The sequence below is a fragment of the Triticum aestivum genome, chromosome 5A, assembly GCF_018294505.1.
Source record: "Triticum aestivum cultivar Chinese Spring chromosome 5A, IWGSC CS RefSeq v2.1, whole genome shotgun sequence".
In the NCBI taxonomy this organism is placed as follows: domain Eukaryota; kingdom Viridiplantae; phylum Streptophyta; class Magnoliopsida; order Poales; family Poaceae; genus Triticum; species Triticum aestivum.
In genome coordinates, this window is record NC_057806.1 from 661,310,500 (window position 1) to 661,326,713 (window position 16,214).

At 44.6% G+C, this 16,214-nt stretch overlaps 3 protein-coding genes across 5 annotated transcripts; 1 reads left to right on the forward strand and 2 right to left on the reverse strand.

Annotated features, from left to right (window-relative positions):
• Positions 1 to 659: 659 nt before the first annotated feature.
• Positions 660 to 5,406, reverse strand: LOC123108268 (monosaccharide-sensing protein 2). The gene is made up of 8 exons (XM_044530090.1): positions 5,230 to 5,406; positions 4,797 to 4,922; positions 4,548 to 4,655; positions 3,212 to 3,781; positions 2,824 to 3,101; positions 1,921 to 2,430; positions 1,338 to 1,525; positions 660 to 1,211 (listed from the first exon to the last, which is right to left on the reverse strand). The coding sequence occupies exons 2-8, from the start codon at positions 4,891 to 4,893 to the stop codon at positions 737 to 739; spliced, it is 2,226 nt and encodes a 741-aa protein (XP_044386025.1). The 5' UTR covers positions 4,894 to 4,922; positions 5,230 to 5,406; the 3' UTR covers positions 660 to 736.
• A 3,440-nt stretch (positions 5,407 to 8,846) lies between these two features.
• Positions 8,847 to 10,584, forward strand: LOC123105752 (uncharacterized). Of its 2 annotated transcripts, none has more exons than XM_044527888.1 (4): positions 8,847 to 9,216; positions 9,337 to 9,962; positions 10,047 to 10,262; positions 10,351 to 10,584. In XM_044527888.1, exons 1-4 carry the CDS (start codon positions 9,003 to 9,005, stop codon positions 10,393 to 10,395), a joined length of 1,101 nt encoding a protein of 366 aa, XP_044383823.1. In that variant the 5' UTR covers positions 8,847 to 9,002; the 3' UTR covers positions 10,396 to 10,584. The 2 variants fall into 2 exon arrangements, with proteins under 2 accessions (XP_044383823.1, XP_044383824.1); XM_044527889.1 differs by having other exon boundaries at positions 8,851 to 9,216; positions 10,047 to 10,231; positions 10,351 to 10,543.
• Positions 10,585 to 10,683: 99 nt separating this feature from the next.
• Positions 10,684 to 15,581, reverse strand: LOC543115 (calcium-dependent protein kinase 7). Of its 2 annotated transcripts, XM_044527887.1 has the most exons (9): positions 15,001 to 15,581; positions 14,718 to 14,909; positions 14,083 to 14,636; positions 13,339 to 13,482; positions 13,104 to 13,256; positions 12,889 to 13,004; positions 12,276 to 12,443; positions 11,731 to 11,955; positions 10,684 to 11,158 (listed from the first exon to the last, which is right to left on the reverse strand). In XM_044527887.1, the coding sequence occupies exons 2-9, from the start codon at positions 14,786 to 14,788 to the stop codon at positions 11,024 to 11,026; spliced, it is 1,566 nt and encodes a 521-aa protein (XP_044383822.1). In that variant the 5' UTR covers positions 14,789 to 14,909; positions 15,001 to 15,581; the 3' UTR covers positions 10,684 to 11,023. The 2 variants fall into 2 exon arrangements, with proteins under 2 accessions (XP_044383822.1, XP_044383821.1); XM_044527886.1 differs by having other exon boundaries at positions 14,083 to 14,909; positions 15,001 to 15,580.
• Positions 15,582 to 16,214: the final 633 nt, after the last annotated feature.

Genomic DNA, 16,214 nt, shown 5'->3' on the forward strand with positions numbered 1-16,214 from the left:
AGTAAGTCGCTCCATAGTTGCAAGGTGTATATAGGTGATGCCGGTGATGGCTGTGGACACGGCACCCCTGAGCCCACGCAGTGCCACGGGTGCGGAACCATGGAGAAGGCACCCTCCCCCACAAAGCATCGATGGCGACGGGGATCTGCAATTTTTGGCCTTGACATAGTTTGGCAGATGTTTGCAGTTGACACGAGTAATTTTGTGCACTTGTTTCTTGGATAGGCATGTGGCCTATGCGTTAAAAACTCTCTAGAGAAGTTTTTCATAAGATTCTCTACATTGCCGTCATTTGTATAACATGTCTAAGATAAGAAACCTAACATTAGTTACCACCTGATGATTCTAGAGAAGTCCTTGCCATGTCATGATTTGCTAATCATATGATGGCAGGCTATTATAAGAAGTATGTGGTTTCTTATGTCTGTTGTGCACTTTTTAACCCCAAAAAAAAGTTGATGTCGATATTTCACCAAGTCATCAATTTAACTTCTCCATTTGTGAATCGTTGCTCTACGTGAAATATGTACAGTTGAACACCAAGCTAAAAGTTTCTTGCTCCTCCATGGATTCGCATTCAAAAATTTGCATTATGCTACTACTAAAAAGATTAACAGAATAAAGAAATACTATATTGAAATGGAAATTTAATCGTAATAAAACCACATGGAAACCATTATATTAAAGCCACCATAAAAGTACAGATATTAATATCATGTTTCTAGTAACCTAATTGTCACACTAATAATTTCTCTGAATTTTCTTTCTTCCTCTCTTGGATGATTTGGGTGTCTGACCCGCCAAGTGCATAGAACTCTTCTATGACCTCAATAGGTATATTCTTTGTTTCCGGGACCTTTAGACAAACGAAAACAAAAGCCAGCACACAAACAATGGCATAAACTCCGAAAACACCCGCAAGACCTATATACCTCAACAATACAGGGAGGGTATATGTCACAATGATGTCACAAATCCAAAAGATTAGGCTACATATGGCCAAGCAAATAGCACGAACTTTGTTGGGGAAAATCTCCGAGCAGAATATATTTGGTATTGGACCAAAACCCATGACAAATATGCAGAAATAGATTCCAACACTCATTGTTGAGAGCAGTGCGTGTAGTTCAGCACTCAGATTCACAATGTTGACGGTTACCAAAACAATGAGGGACACTACCAAGATGGGTATTGTCACAAGTAGTATCCTTCTGCATGAGGCAATTAAAAGAAATTATTATGCTGTTATCTTATTTTGGGAATAATAAATTTGGACGTAAATCTTAAATTTTAGCAATAATTATTTGTAACTTGTGGTAGTAAACAAATACGGATACCTTCTTCCAGAGCGGTCCATAAGCCACATGGCCATGCAAATAAAAGGAAGCATCAATAAAGTTGTGAGAGCGCTCATAAGAATCGACACTGAAGAAGAGCTGATGCCAAACTTTGAGAGAAGAACCCCAATACCAGCTTGCTCAAGTATTTGAGGAGTGTAATAAAGAATGCCATTGATGCCAGCAAACTGCAAAAAATATTGAAAAATAAATCATGTACAATTTAGATTGAACAAAATTAATTAATTAATTAATTAATTTAATACTTTAATAAAACCTTGTGGGCTCGGTGAGTTCTCACAAAAAAAAGCATTGTCATAAAAAACAGTGTTCTGAATCATTAATGTGCACCTACTTTATATGGCTAAATGTTTCTTTGGTTATATACATATATCATATATTAGTTATGAGACGTATTAATTCAACATGCAAGTCAAAGTATATATATAGTCACTAAAAATAGGAGAATAAAATGACGGTCAGGACAAACTAACTAAAAGATGTAATGTGATATTTAAGTGCAACAATACTTATGTTTTAAAATAGGCTCATAGTAATTAGTTTTCACTTCTAAAAAACTTACCTGTTGAAGCACTTGTATTCCAACACCCACGACCAATGCACGTTTTACACCAGGTTCTAACAGATCCTTCCATTTTGTACTTCTATAATCTTTGTTAGGTGAATGAATACCAATATTGTGTCCAGACTTATGAAAAACCGATTTATTGACCAAAGCAGTCGCTTGAATGAAATTCCCATCTATTGGAGCATCCAGTAGGTTTTCAGAACTTGGTACACCTCCTTCATGCAAATATACTCGTTCCATGCCACCTTCCATTTGCCCATCTAAACGATATCCTGATGACATTTTCCAAGCCAATTGCCAACCTCCACCAATATGGCCGCTTTTGCGACATACCACAAAATCATTTATATTCGTAGGTTTGGGTTGAATAAGATAAGCATGCTCGCTATCATAGGTACCATCTCGGTTGTGTTCTAGCTCATGCTCTTTGGTCTCTTCCTGATTCTCTTCGTCCCCTTCAATTGGACCTTGTTGTTCTAATTCATTGAATATGCCGTGGGCAACCTGTTTTATGAAAATGAAGTGTACTTAGAGAAAATAGTAAATTGAAGGCGAAACCAACACTAGTAGAAAAAGGGCCATTTGTCCTGGTTCGTAAGGGCCATTTGTCCCGGTTGTTGAACCGGGACTAAAGGGTCGTTACTAAAGCCAATATTAGTGTGAAGCATTAAATATCCAAATCATTTGTAAAATAATAGAGCAATATAAATATTTCATTACATGATACGTTATGACCCAATTTATTCTTAAAATAAGATCATAAATAAAGTAACTAAAAGTTAATATGGCTGAGCATGTATGTAGACATGTATTGAAAATTGCAAACCATGAAAGTAAAATATAAAGCTCCAATGCTAACTAGATGAAATATTGGAACTTTGTTAATGATTACATTACCTCGGGGAGCCCGTGCATACTCCCAATAATGTTGACAACTGGGTCATAGAACGATGCTCCATGACTCACAGAATGACCAATGGCACTTTCTTCTGTGTTTGTTCTCTTCAATGGATAGGCAACACAATGCAAATCTTCTGGAAGTCCATATAATTTTATTATTTCATCATTGCCAATCACTTTTTCCCTTAACATACTTTCATTAGTGCTAATTAGGTACTCCTCAATAGACGGAGTGTCACCAACTTGTGTGCCCTCCAAAAGACTTGCCATTTCACCTGTAATAAAAGCCATATATAACATTCAATGCTAACTAAAAACTTCAAATTATCATATAAAGAGAGCAAAAAAGATGACTTGATTTCAAGTAATTGAATCTACGATATACCTGAGACATCTTCCTTTCTTCGTAGTTTTTGTAAAACCATCTTTGCTTCATCCACCCTTCCTTGGCTCACAAGCCAACTCGGAGTCTCGGGTAGATAGAAGATTGTTAAAATTGAGTATATTAGTGAGGGTATCAGTTGTATCCCAAGCATGACCCGCCAACTAACCTTTGGCAGCATGGACATCCAAAACACCATGCAGTAAGATAAGAACATACCAACTGAACCACTTAACTGGGGAAATGTGCTTAATTTTCCTCTCATATCAGGAGGTGCGGTCTCAACTATATATAATGGCACAAGTGTAACTGCCAAACCAATACTAAATCCCTGAATAAGCCTCGCGAATAGCAGCATATACACATGTTGGGACCAAAATATGACCAATAGTGCACTAACAAAGGACAATACCGCCGAGGTAAGTAGCATCGCCCACCTACCAAATTTATTAGATAGCATTCCAGATAGTGTTGTGATTATTGTTGCCCCAAAAAGTGCCATAGCCATAATGCACCCCTCAATCATTGGCATGCTATCTAGTTTAAACTCATCCTTTATGTAAAGCATAGCACCTGGTGATCATACAAAAGTTCATAACCAATTAGTGAAACTTTACAACTTTGAGCTCCGCTCGAAGAAATATCAAACTAGGCAAAAGCACAATGATACACCATATTTATCATGATCGGAGTGTTACTATGTAAGCATATATTAGCCATGCATAACAATCTGAAGAAGAAAATAATCAGAAGCGAGGTGGCCGAATGCATGCAAGCGAAAGGCGCAACGAAAGCAATTGTATCTGGAGGGCATGCAGATAGATGTGCATGCACGCACAGCTGCTACGTGTTCACGGCGGATCGGAATATTTACATCCGTGCATAGGATATTTTTTGGTACCCTTGTGGAATTTGTTAACTGCAATGACTCAGTGCGCTACCTAAAAATGCTTGGCGGTGCTACAGTTGGCAACCTGTACGTGATGTCAATCCACCATATTTTTTCAGAGAAATATATATATATATATATAATTGACACATATACACGGAAGCTAATAGTACTCCCTCTGTAAACTAATATAAGAGCGTTTATTAGTGATCTAAACGCTTTATATTAGTTTACAGAGGGAGTACTATTTTTGCATAAGTTGTGATGTCGCTTGGCACACAAACATGCATGTGTGTAGCACCCGCCACTTCAAATGCGTGTCAATATGTAGTTTTTTTCCTGTCAACTAGATAGATCTCAAAAATCCTATGATGAACAAACTCAAAGAAACTACATGTGATGGTCGGTATACGCAATGGCTAAAACAATCAAGGAAGAGAGTTCCTTCACCTGCAATGCTCGCATTGTCCCAGCCTTGGAGCAGGTTGCCGATGGATGCCACGAACGCGACGAGGACCGCGCGATCAACGGTCGTCAAGTCACGCAACTTCTGACACGCTGCGCAGAGAGAAGAGGAGGAAGAAGAAACATGAAAAGAAGTCATCATCCATGCGAAGTAGAATCGATCTTAAAAGCAGGCCGGTCGTGAAATACTCCATTGAAACACCGTGAGCAAGCCGATCATTTTCTCTCAGTTACCTTGTTGTAGTAGTCCAGATCCGTGGCCAGAGGGAGCGAGCTTGGCATGAAGATTAGCCTCCGAGTCTCTCACAAGAGGGCGTGATAAATCTTCCATGGCCGAATCCAGAGAGACACCCGATGCGCCTGCATTGAGAAGATTTGTCGGTTAGTTTTAGGTACCGGAGAGAGAAAAGAAATCGTTCGTGTGCATGCAGCAGCTAGCCAGCCGCCGCCCATTGAGTCCCTACTGATTTGATGATGGGACAAAGAGTGGCGATCTTGATGCCAAAGGGTGAAGCAGATTCTAACTTGCACGCAGAGACCCAAAGCCCAGACGCCAAAACCCAGGAAATTACAAGCAGAATCTCCAGAACAAATCAAACGGCGTGAAGGGGTTGCATTGCATTGCGATGGGAGAGGAGAGGGATCGTCCTGGAGAAGAAGCACTCACCCGAGGGGCGATCGGGCTTCCGTTTCCGTCCTCGATCGCGGCCTGCCGTGGTCTGCTGATCTCGGCGACTTGGTTTGCAGGATCCGGCTGCCCTTTTTTGGTCTCCAGGGTGCGTATGCTTGGAGGAGTCTATATTCGCGTTGGGAGGTTGGCGAGTCCACTTATTTAGCACCTTTTTTTTCTCCCGGTTGGTGTTTCCGTTTGGAAACTCGTTCCTTGTTCCCGTCCGATTCGTTCTCTACCAGCGATCGATCCATAGCCTCCTTTTCTTCTGTTCCGCGGCGACCCACGTTGGTAAACAAATTTCTTCTACCCACATAATAAGCCGGCCCATTCAGCAGCGGCGCGCGGCACGGTCCAGCTAGCTAGAAGACGGCCCGGTCAAGCGGCGAAAGTATAAATAAAAGTTTTCGTCCCTCAACTTAAAACCGGATAGTTTTCATCCCTCACGCTGTTCCGGGCGGTTTTTGTCCATCATGTACAGTAAACTTGCGAACAGTAAATTCAAAAAAAAGTCAAAAAAATCTGAAAATTTGTGGGATCAAAGTTCCTCGGGTGCGCAAGGTGCATACAAATTTTCATATTGTTTGGACATTCCAGGTGCTCATGACAAAGAAAAAATTGTAAATATGTACGTTGGTGAACAGTAAATAAAAGAAATAGCAAAAAAATATGAAATTTTTTGGCATCAAAGATGCTTGGGTGTGCAAGGTGCTTGCATATTTTCGTGCTGAAATAACATAGGAGGAGTTCTAGCAAAAAAATAAAATAGTGCACTTTTTCAAAGTTTCTTTCCCAGCCAATTTTTTTTTTTTGCCACGAGCTCCCACAATGTCCAAACATCATGAAATTTTGCAGGCACATTGAGCACCCAAGCATCTTGTATGTCAACTATTTTCATACTTTTTTGAATTTGTTTTCTAATTTACTGTTCACTAACGTACATATTTATGGTTTTTCCTTTGTCACGAGCTCCTGTAATGTCTAAATAGCACAACAAATTTCACACACACCTTGCGCACCCGAAGAACTTTGATCCCACAAATTTTCAGATTTTTTTGACTTTTTTCTTTTTTAATTTTTTTACTGTTTATCGGTTTACTGTTCATGAGGACGAAAACCGTCCGAAGCGACGTGAGGGACGAAAACTATCCGGTTTTGAGTTGAGGGACGATTTCTAAACTCTCAAAAGAGTTCGAGGATGAAAAATATACTTATCCCAAATAAAAATGTGCCTGCCTTTGGACCGTGAGAACTATATCTCACCTGAAGCATTTGACGATACGATACATACAGTCTTGGTCGGCCTATTATTGTCGCATCATCATTTATGGCGTTCACTCGTCTGCGTCATTCTTTTCGGGAGTTTTTGGTATTTCTTTTACTTTTTTCTATTTCTTTCGTTTTCACACTGTTCTGTCTTACGTTGGTTTCCTTGGGTTTTTTTCTTTTTTATGCTTCAGTTTTATTTGTTTCTTTCTTGGTTTTCTTTGGATTATGTATTTTCCACTATGTTCCACTATTTGCATTGGTTGTTCAGACTTTTCTTAGTTTCTTTTCGGTTTCTTTGGTTTTTTACCTTTTTCATATACATTGTACATTTTTTATACAACATTTTTTAGTAGTTGTGCCAACAATTTTAACACTGCAAAGAAGAAAATTCAAAACTGAAGAAATTCTTGAAATTTATCTATTTTAGACATTTCTAAAATTATATATAAAAAATGAGACAAAGCAAACGACTGAAGGAAAAACAAATTGAACTGCTGGCGCTTTAGCCAAGGCAACTGTCCCGGGGGGAGGAGCGCGTCATGATTTTTTTAACAGAGTAAAATCCCACATACCCACAAATACGCACATATGCTTACCTTTATGAATGCACGCACATTCTACCCATATGAGCATCTTTAAAATACTAAGTCGGCAAAATATCTTGAGATTGACGAAGTCATCACAGACACCTCGTAGCCGACGGAAATGTCTTCTCCCAGTAAACGAATGTCCCCAGAAAGGTTGAAATAAATCCAGATAAATACTAGCATCAGTGCCAAGTGTAGGATTTAAATCTTAGTGGATTGATTCAACCACAAGGAACCTAACCTCTGAGCTACAATCAGTTCGCGGAGCGAGTCACGGTTGCAATAGGTGCATGACTTGGGCCAGAGTGTCTCCAGTAACACACCCAAAAAATACCTTGAAACCTCAAAACTGAAATTTTGTGTTATTTCCCTACAAACCGGCTCAGACACAAATTTGAATGGAGCGAAACAATTTGGGTAGGCAACCAAATTTTGTTACTAAGGCCCATTTTTTTATCCAGCCTATCACGCCACCCAAAAGACCAAAATCAGCCACGAGAAAGGCAAATGTCACTACATGAAACTTCCTAGGCGTCCCATCCGCCTCCATGGTGACCATCGTCATCGCCACTCCCACAGCAGCCCCGACACCCGCCACTACCCCGCCGGCCGATCTGCTCTTAAGATCCACGTTCCTGGCGTGTCTCTCTGGGCTCCTCACCTCGCCCCAGCGTCCCGTGCATCCCATCGGCCAACACATCGCAGCCATCACCGCCGCCGAAGTACCGGGGCGTGAGGCTTCGGCTATAGGGCAAGTGGCGACTGAGATCCGTAACCCAAACACGAATGCATGTGTGTGGATTGGCACGTTCACCGTAGCAAAGGAAGCGACACGTGGTACAACATCATGGCACTCTGCTTTCTTTGGGTGCTTCCCTGCAATGTCGGCTTCGCGACCGCTATCGTGCCTCCTGTTAAGGTCGTCCCCTGAGCTGAGGATAAGGACCATTGCTTGGCCGAGGCGTAAGTCACGGCCAAGCGCGCCAAGGAGCAGAGCGAGCACAAGTGCCACGAGCTTGCCTGCCTCAAGGCCGAGCGTGAGAAGATGTTCGACCAGCTTGAGGAGGATGATGAGATGTTTGACAACGGCAAGGCCAGACACTACGACACCTAGTTTTAGTCATAGTGTAGCTAGTTTTGGTCTCAATGTTGTGGTAGGGATGTTTAATTGTGATTGTATAAACCTAAGAGAGTCATCTCCACTAACTTATTTATCCCAGCATCAAGCATGCCACCTCATCGTACAATTATGAATGAGATAAGACTCGCCTCAATCCAACTGTATATGGAAAAATCCATTTAATTCTTCTACTTATGTCGATAAATATTGTTACAATTATACATAACCAAATATGTATTTTTAACTTTGGCTGTCATATTATGAACCTATATTTTCATCAACCAATTCCGGTATCCTCTAGTTTATACATGTTTTATGTATAATGTGCAGCGGTTGTTTAATTACGCAATGAAATACTCATTCCGTCCCAAAATAAGTGTCGCTGATTTAGTACAACTTTGTTAATTAGGTTATGAAAATATGGGTATGCAGAAAAAAAAATGCAGGCAGCTAAAATTTCTCTCTCCTCCATCCAAAATGGATTTGGGTAGCAAAATTTTGATCTGCTATTGGAGATGTTGTGGAGAATCTTCGATCGTTTTCATACTGAGCCACGGATGATGTTACAATTGTCGCCAAAGCCCGGCCGGGGACGCAACATGTTGAACGAGCGGCGAGCGGCCCAGGCGGGCGTGGCCACGAACTCCCTCATCCCAACCACGCCCACACGTTTTTTATCTACTTTCCCCTCGATCGGCCTTGAGCCCTGAGCAACAGGATAGCCCGGGTCACGGGAAAACACCAATCCGCCGAAAAAATAACGCAGGGGCGAGTGAGAAAAAAAAAGAGAACGGATGCATCCCGTGTCGACGCAACGCCTGGCGCCCGTCCCCAGCGCCAACGCCAGCGCCAACCACCAGCGCGCGCTTCTCCCGCCGTCTCCTCTGCAGCTTCGGCCACGGACCAGCACCAGGTCCTCGGCGTCCGCCAGATCGGCGCCGCGCGCCGTCTCGCCCGCGACCCCAACCACCGCAGCCACCAACGACCCGGACGCCGGCGCGCAGCCAGGTCAGTTGCCAGCCACCATGAACTAGCTCCTGTCTTTTGACTTTCAAGACAATGGGTAGGGTTACGCCATGCCATGCCACGACTGAACTGCACACTGAAACTTAGTCCGTGCTTGCGCAGATAAGTGGGCGGAGTTCGCGGCGCGGGTGTCCGGCGAGTGGGACGGCTTCGGCGCGGACTTCACGGTGGCCGGCGAGCCCGTGGAGCTGCCGGCCAACGTGGTCCCGGACGCGTACCGCGAGTGGGGGGTCCAGGTCTTCGACTGGCAGACGCAGTGCCCCACCCTGGCCGACCCCGCCGCGCCGGGCGCGCTCCACTACCGCCTCGTCCGCCTCCTCCCCACCGTCGGCTGCGAGGCCGACGCCGCCACCGTGCACACCTCCCACCAGCGCCACGTCTCCTCCGCCACCGCCTTCACCTACAGCGGCGGGGGCTCCTACGTGGCCACGTGGCCCAAGGGCCCCTCGGCCGTGCTGGAGGTGGAGCACTGCATCTGCCACCCGGACAACGCGGAGGTGCGGGTCAGGCTGGTGCAGACGGTGGCGCTGGCCAAGGACGCGGCCCGGCTGCGCGGCGTCAAGGTGTTCTCCGAGCAGTGGTACGGCCCCTACCGCAACGGCGACCAGCTCGGCGGCTGCGCGCTCCGCGAGTCCGCCTTCGCCGCCGGTGAGAGGCTCGCCGCGTCGGAGGTGGCGGGGCAGTGGGAGAGCGCCGCCAGGTTTTCCGGCGCGCTGGACCCCGTGACGGTGAGCATCCTCCTGCAGCACGTACCGCACAGTCCATCGACATCGAAGATAGCCGTGCGTGACACTGACATGTCTGGTGTGCAGGGCAAGTTCGCGGGGCTGGAGCCGGATCAGGAGCCGCGGAGGACAGCGAGGGACGGTGCCGGCGTGGTGACGCTGCTGCCGAAGCAGCTGTGGAGCTCGCTCAAGGTGAGCGGCGACGGCGAGGACGGCGAGGTGGTGTGCGAGGTCGGGTGGCTGCTGGGCCACGGCAGCGCGGTCACGTCGACGTGCGTCCTCTCTAGAGACGGAGACGTCAAGGTAAACTTGTGTCACTTGCTGCTACTGCGAAAATAAAACTCCTACAGTTCTTTCTTAATACTGACCGTGCTGCCTGGCTCGTGTGTAGGAGATAGCTGCGGCGCAGGAGACCCGGGTGTCGGAGGCCACCTGACCTGCGGCAGCCACTGCCAGGACCTCTTCAGGTTTCATCACATCTTTACATAGAAAGTGAAGAAAAATATACTTACACATCTAGAATAGCCATACTCATACTGTAAATCTGCCATCTGGTACTGAACAAATTGGTCTCTGCAAAATCATGAACTGGTGTGGTGTGCCAGCCCTTTGTTGCCCTGGCTTACCAACGACAGCCAGAGCTTCTGGGCCTGCTTGATTATGATCTGTGCAGATAGATTCATAATTTTAGAAATTAAAACAGTACTAACTACCAAGACCAAACTTGGGGAATATGACATTTCATGAAGACAAGTTTTTCATTAGACACAAAGTACACAACTGATCACACAAAGAACAAACGAACTTGCCGCACGCCCTCTTACTTCCACCTGCTGGATAGCAGCCAGTCTTGCAGTCATATGAACCAGGACACAACTACTTACTATATGGAACCCACGACGCTGTCTCTCACAATGACTGTACTGCTAGCTAGACCAGCTTATTTTCGATAAATGCCGCCGAAAGAATCGACCTGTTCTCTTCCCGTACTTCGGAAGTACATGCCCACAACCCAATTTGGGTTGTGGACATAATGGCAATGAGAAGAGAACAAAATCTGTGCATTAATGTACTTGAGCTGCATCTCTCAAGGTCACATTCAGACTGGTTTCCATTGTTGGACGTCCAAGTCCAATATTGCCACCATTAGCGTTGCCTTGCATCATGGCTACAAATTCGGCATAATCAATTTGACCGTCCTGAAAAAAAAAAGATAATGCACATTCATTAGATTCAGTTGGTTTCTGACAAACAAATCAGCGGTGATGTAGGTCATGCTGAAAGTAACACTATAATTTTTCTCATAGTATTATCCAGCTAAGATCACTGTTACAAAGTTGACATTTAAGTAGTAATGAGTTATTATTACTATATTATTATTTTTGCAACATTATGCAGATACCAAAGTCTGTATTGTAATCCGAGATCTATGTGTTCCGTGCTGTTGCTATATAGATTTTGTTTTTCCTTTGAGCTGTTGAGCCACTGGGTATTAGGCGTAGCTGGTGGTAGATACCCAATGCCACCAAGGCCAAAGGTACAATTTCACAAGTTAAATGGGTCTTAGAATTAAGACCCGCTGCAGTGGGTATCAAAGATGCAAGTCCCAAAACACTATACATGTCTAAATTGACTAAATATGCCTAACACTTTTGCGACTGTTTGCTGTCGCGAAAGTGTTACAGGTTCTTCATGAGTCAGAACCACAGTTAAATGATACTAACAATTAACAGGCATGCCATGATATTTTAGATTGGGATAATCGACTTACATTGTTCTGATCGGCCTCTAAAATAATCTCTTCAAGGAGAGTGCCTTCCATGTTATATTCTGCACAGGCTCGTTGAAGCTTGTCGACTGTGATATAGCCACTGCCATCTTTGTCAAAATATGTAAAAGCTGCCTTCAAGTGTTCTTCCCGCTCTATCTTGTTTAGAGGCATGGTTGCAGCAATAAATTCTTCATAGTTTATGGTTACATCAGTGTCTGTATCAGCCTGAAAAAGGTTCAGACAGATTAGATGAAGTAGGACAGCAATGCAGACAATATCCTACCAACAAATCAAGAAATGCATGTTATTATATTATTGCTGCATACTATATATGTACAGCTTAGGCGTTTTTCATTAAAAAAAATGCCATATGTCATCACAGCAATGATATCTATTGATTAGGCCTTTTCCAACAGAGGATATCCCAGAACCAATAAGAATTGAAGAATAGTGTGTGGTGGCTAAACAGTGTTTGAAGCAGGAAAATATTACACATTCCACACATATTGGACGAGCCTTTGTAATAATCAGAGGCACACACTTACCGCTTCCATTATATCACAAATCTCGGTATCCACCAATTCGTTGCCATATCTTGTCAGACCTTTCCTAAGCTCACCAAAAGTGATTACGCCTCTATTTTTTATGTCCACTGTCTTGAATAATTCTCTTAATCCAGCAATCTCCTCTTCTGAAAGACGCTCAGCTATCACCTGGAAGCATATTAAGTGTCACAGAAGAAACAGGGCCGTACTGTTTACAAAATTGATAGATGCAGGACATAATGAAACAAATTAAATTCCAGCATAGGGCCTAACCCACACAGTTGAATGCCAAAAACAAAAGCATATTCCCTTTCCGCAGCAGGAAATTCATGTAGTGAGACTAAAGCAGCAGCTCAAATGAACTTGCTTGCATGGCAGCAATAGAATCCATCCATGACCAATGGCATGTTCGTGTGAACTGTAATGTCAATTGATGATTCACAGTAACTATGTATGTGCCTTAAACTAACATATTATAGGAAAATCCAAACAAAACAGAGCCATGATCCATGCGATCATTATACCACATAAAGTTAATATTCTACCAAGATTTCAACTATTACACTTGTAAAGACAAAGATGTGAAATGGAAAAAATTGCAGAGAAAACTCACTCTCAGAGCCAATTTCTGTAGATTGTTCATTGCAGAGAACCGCTTGAGCCGAGAGATAACACTAGGATCCAAAACTCCATCAGTGGCCATCCCATTTTGGCAGATCCAGGGATGCCCTGGCATTAACATATAATTGGTAAACAAGTACAAAAGGAAAATGTTTGTGACGACTAAAAAAATTTGCAAGGGTGAAGAAATAAATAAAATATACTTACGTAGCACTTCATGGGCTTTCAAACGCTCTGAAGGGCAATTGCAAAGCATCTTTCTTATAAGATCCTTTGCACTGTCAGATATCTTAGGCCAGGGGTCTGATTCCAAATCAAGGTGCCCCTTCAGAACTGCATCAAATATGCCTTTCTGTGTATCTGATACAATCAATATTAATCATTTTAGCAATTCCAGGAAGACAGTAGACTCAAATTTAACACCAGAGTTTAAAGAAATCACCTGCCCAAAATGGTGGAACCCCACTTAGCAATACATAGAGTATCACTCCAGCTGACCACACATCCGATTCTGGCCCATAGCGTTTGTGCAACACCTCAGGAGCAACATAGAACGGGCTGCCAACTAGCTCACTGAAAACCTGGCCTGAATTGGTAAATTAGCAAAGTTAATAAAGAAAAACAATAATTTATTCAGAAAATAACAACACTTAACACATGGGATGGGTACATATAATGCAGATACATGCGAATATGATGAGGTAGAAACAGAGTTTCATTTCAATTTGCCTCATCCTTGTAATAAGCAGTAATGATAAGCTAATATTCATATGTGTTGTTGAATCAACAAGATATACAAACTCCTGTTAGTCAACATTCAGGCCATTTTGTTATATACTACTCCCTCCGTTCCTAAATACTTGTCTTTCTAGTCATTTCAACAAGTGACTACATACGGAGCAAAATGAGTGAATCTACACTTTAAAATATGTCTACACACATCCGTATGTAGTAGTCATTTGAAATGTCTAGAAAGACAAATATTTAGGAACAGAGGGAGTAGTTTGAATTTTGAAGTGGCGGCTTGTATATAGATCGCTAAGGGTGCAGCAGGAATGTAACTGAATGTGTCCGCCTTTCAGTGTCAACAAAATATTACACAGCAAAAAAGGCAGAAAAACAGTATGGCATTTATTTATTGCTTAAAAATATGTCCCTGTACATGCATCGAAATTCAATACCATACCTGGCTTGAAGTAGATGGATAGGCCAAAATCAATTGCTTTTATGGACAGGTCATCATCTTTGTCAAGGAGGAGGAAATTTTCCGGCTTGAGATCGCGGTGCATCACACCAAGTGAATGGCACATAGCCACAATGCTGACAACAATTCTTGTAATCTCTGCAGCCTTCATCTCACTGTAACGCCCGTTCCCCTGAATTCGGTCAAATAGCTCCCCGCCAGGCAAGAGCTCCATCACAATGTGGACCGCCTGCACGTCCTCATAGACATCCTTGATCGAGACAACGTTCTTGTGTCCCGACAAATGGTGCATTATCTGAATCTCACGGCGCACATCCTCGACATCCACCTTGGTGATGAGCTTGCGCTTGAGGATGGTCTTGCACGCAAAGTCGCACCCTGTACTTATCTCGGTGCAGAGGTACGTAGTCCCAAACTGGCCCTGCCCAAGCTTCCGGCCAAGGATATAGTGCTCCCTTAGGTCCGCCGTCTTGCGCCCGAGGACAGAGATGGATGTCGGATCCAACCCTTGCCTCAGAATACCAGCGGCGGTGGGCCTAAACGAGTCAGCATCGGGCCAGGGCTTGTCAGATTTCTTCAAGTCTGAGTAGCTATCATCTTCAATCCCATCGGCATACCTGGAAGCAGGATGCTCCCTCGGGAACCGGTTGTAGTAATCGTTCCCGGGGGTCCCATTCTGATTGCCCATCGCAATAACACCACCCTCGGCAGGCTGAAAGTTCCCAGTCTCTCACAATTGTTAGATCCTTAAATAGCCAGAGAAACCTGGAGAACTGGTAGAATTTCTCGCCGAGGAGGAAATCCTGAACCTGACATTTCACAATAGGAAACTTGATCAGTAACCCATGGGTAACACTGGACGGCAAGCAAAACTAAAATTTAGAGGAAGCCAGTGGAAACCTTGGGGATTGGCAGGAATTCCCTTCCGACGGCGTCTCTCCTCTTGCGCGAGGAGATCTCCGGTGTGAGGGCTTCCAGCACAGGGCCTGGCGCGCTAAATAGGCCAAGCTTCTCTGCTCCGCACTACACGAAATCCAACTAAACCCCACGCGAAACACGAGGCCTCCGCCGCCCCCGCACACAAGACCAAACCCTCGGGGCTGGAAGAGTTCCTCCCGAAGGCAGCTTTTTCGTCCGCAAAGCTCCCTCCGGCAGGAAATCCCCACGCCGAGGGTCTCCAATGCCGCACACCTGGCCGCGACCCGAACCGCACAGCCGCAAACAGCTGGACCCGACCACGGATCGGCGGAAACCGACGAGGAGCAGCTGGACGGCGGCTGGCCGCACGGCGAATCTGGCCCGCGGAGCACGAAATCTCCGCCGGACGGACGCGAAACCGGGGCGCGCACGGGGACGAGAGGGCCTTACGACGGGCGGCGAGCTGGACGCGAGCGAGCACGGGGAGGATCGCGCCGAGGGGGCTGGCACGGATTCTCGTGTTCCCGAGGGGCCAAAGCGCAAAACCGGTGGGTGGAAAAAATGCAGAGAGGAGAGAAGAGAAGGGCGGGCGGGGGAGGGCCACTATTTATAGTCCGGCCGGGGAGGGGGGTAGGTGCGACTCTCGGCGGAATTTCGCAGTCAAATTATTTTCTTTTCCTTTTTGGAATTTCGCAGTCATTTTGATTTTCTTTTTAGAATTCGGCGGTCACGGTCCAGGACCTTTTTTTTTTCTCCTCGAAGCCGACAGAAACCAGGGGCTTTGCCAAAAAAGAAGACGGAAACCAGGGGTGGTAAAAGTGTTTGGCCTTTGGCGGCATGAGACGGCGCCGGCGGACTCCGTCACGTCCGTCACGGGTCACAAACGGTGTGATCTCCTCCGTGGATTTCTCTTCTTTCTAGAATAGAATTGGTGTTTTTGGTTTGGTTTCTTTATCCGCGGTACAAATCAAATCAAAGTTAGCGTGTCTCACTCCTCCGATCAGTGCTTTGGTTATTTGCACGGCAAGTCAAAGTTTTTTTTAGAAAAAAAACAAGGGCAAGTCAAAGTTGAGCTGTGCTCCGAGACGGCTGTGCAAGCGTGTTGTCCCGTTTGGAAATGAAATTGGGAAACTACGGCGGTGGATTGCACTTGCAGAAGATTGTACTACTGGATGAAGTAGTGCTTGGTTTGGAGG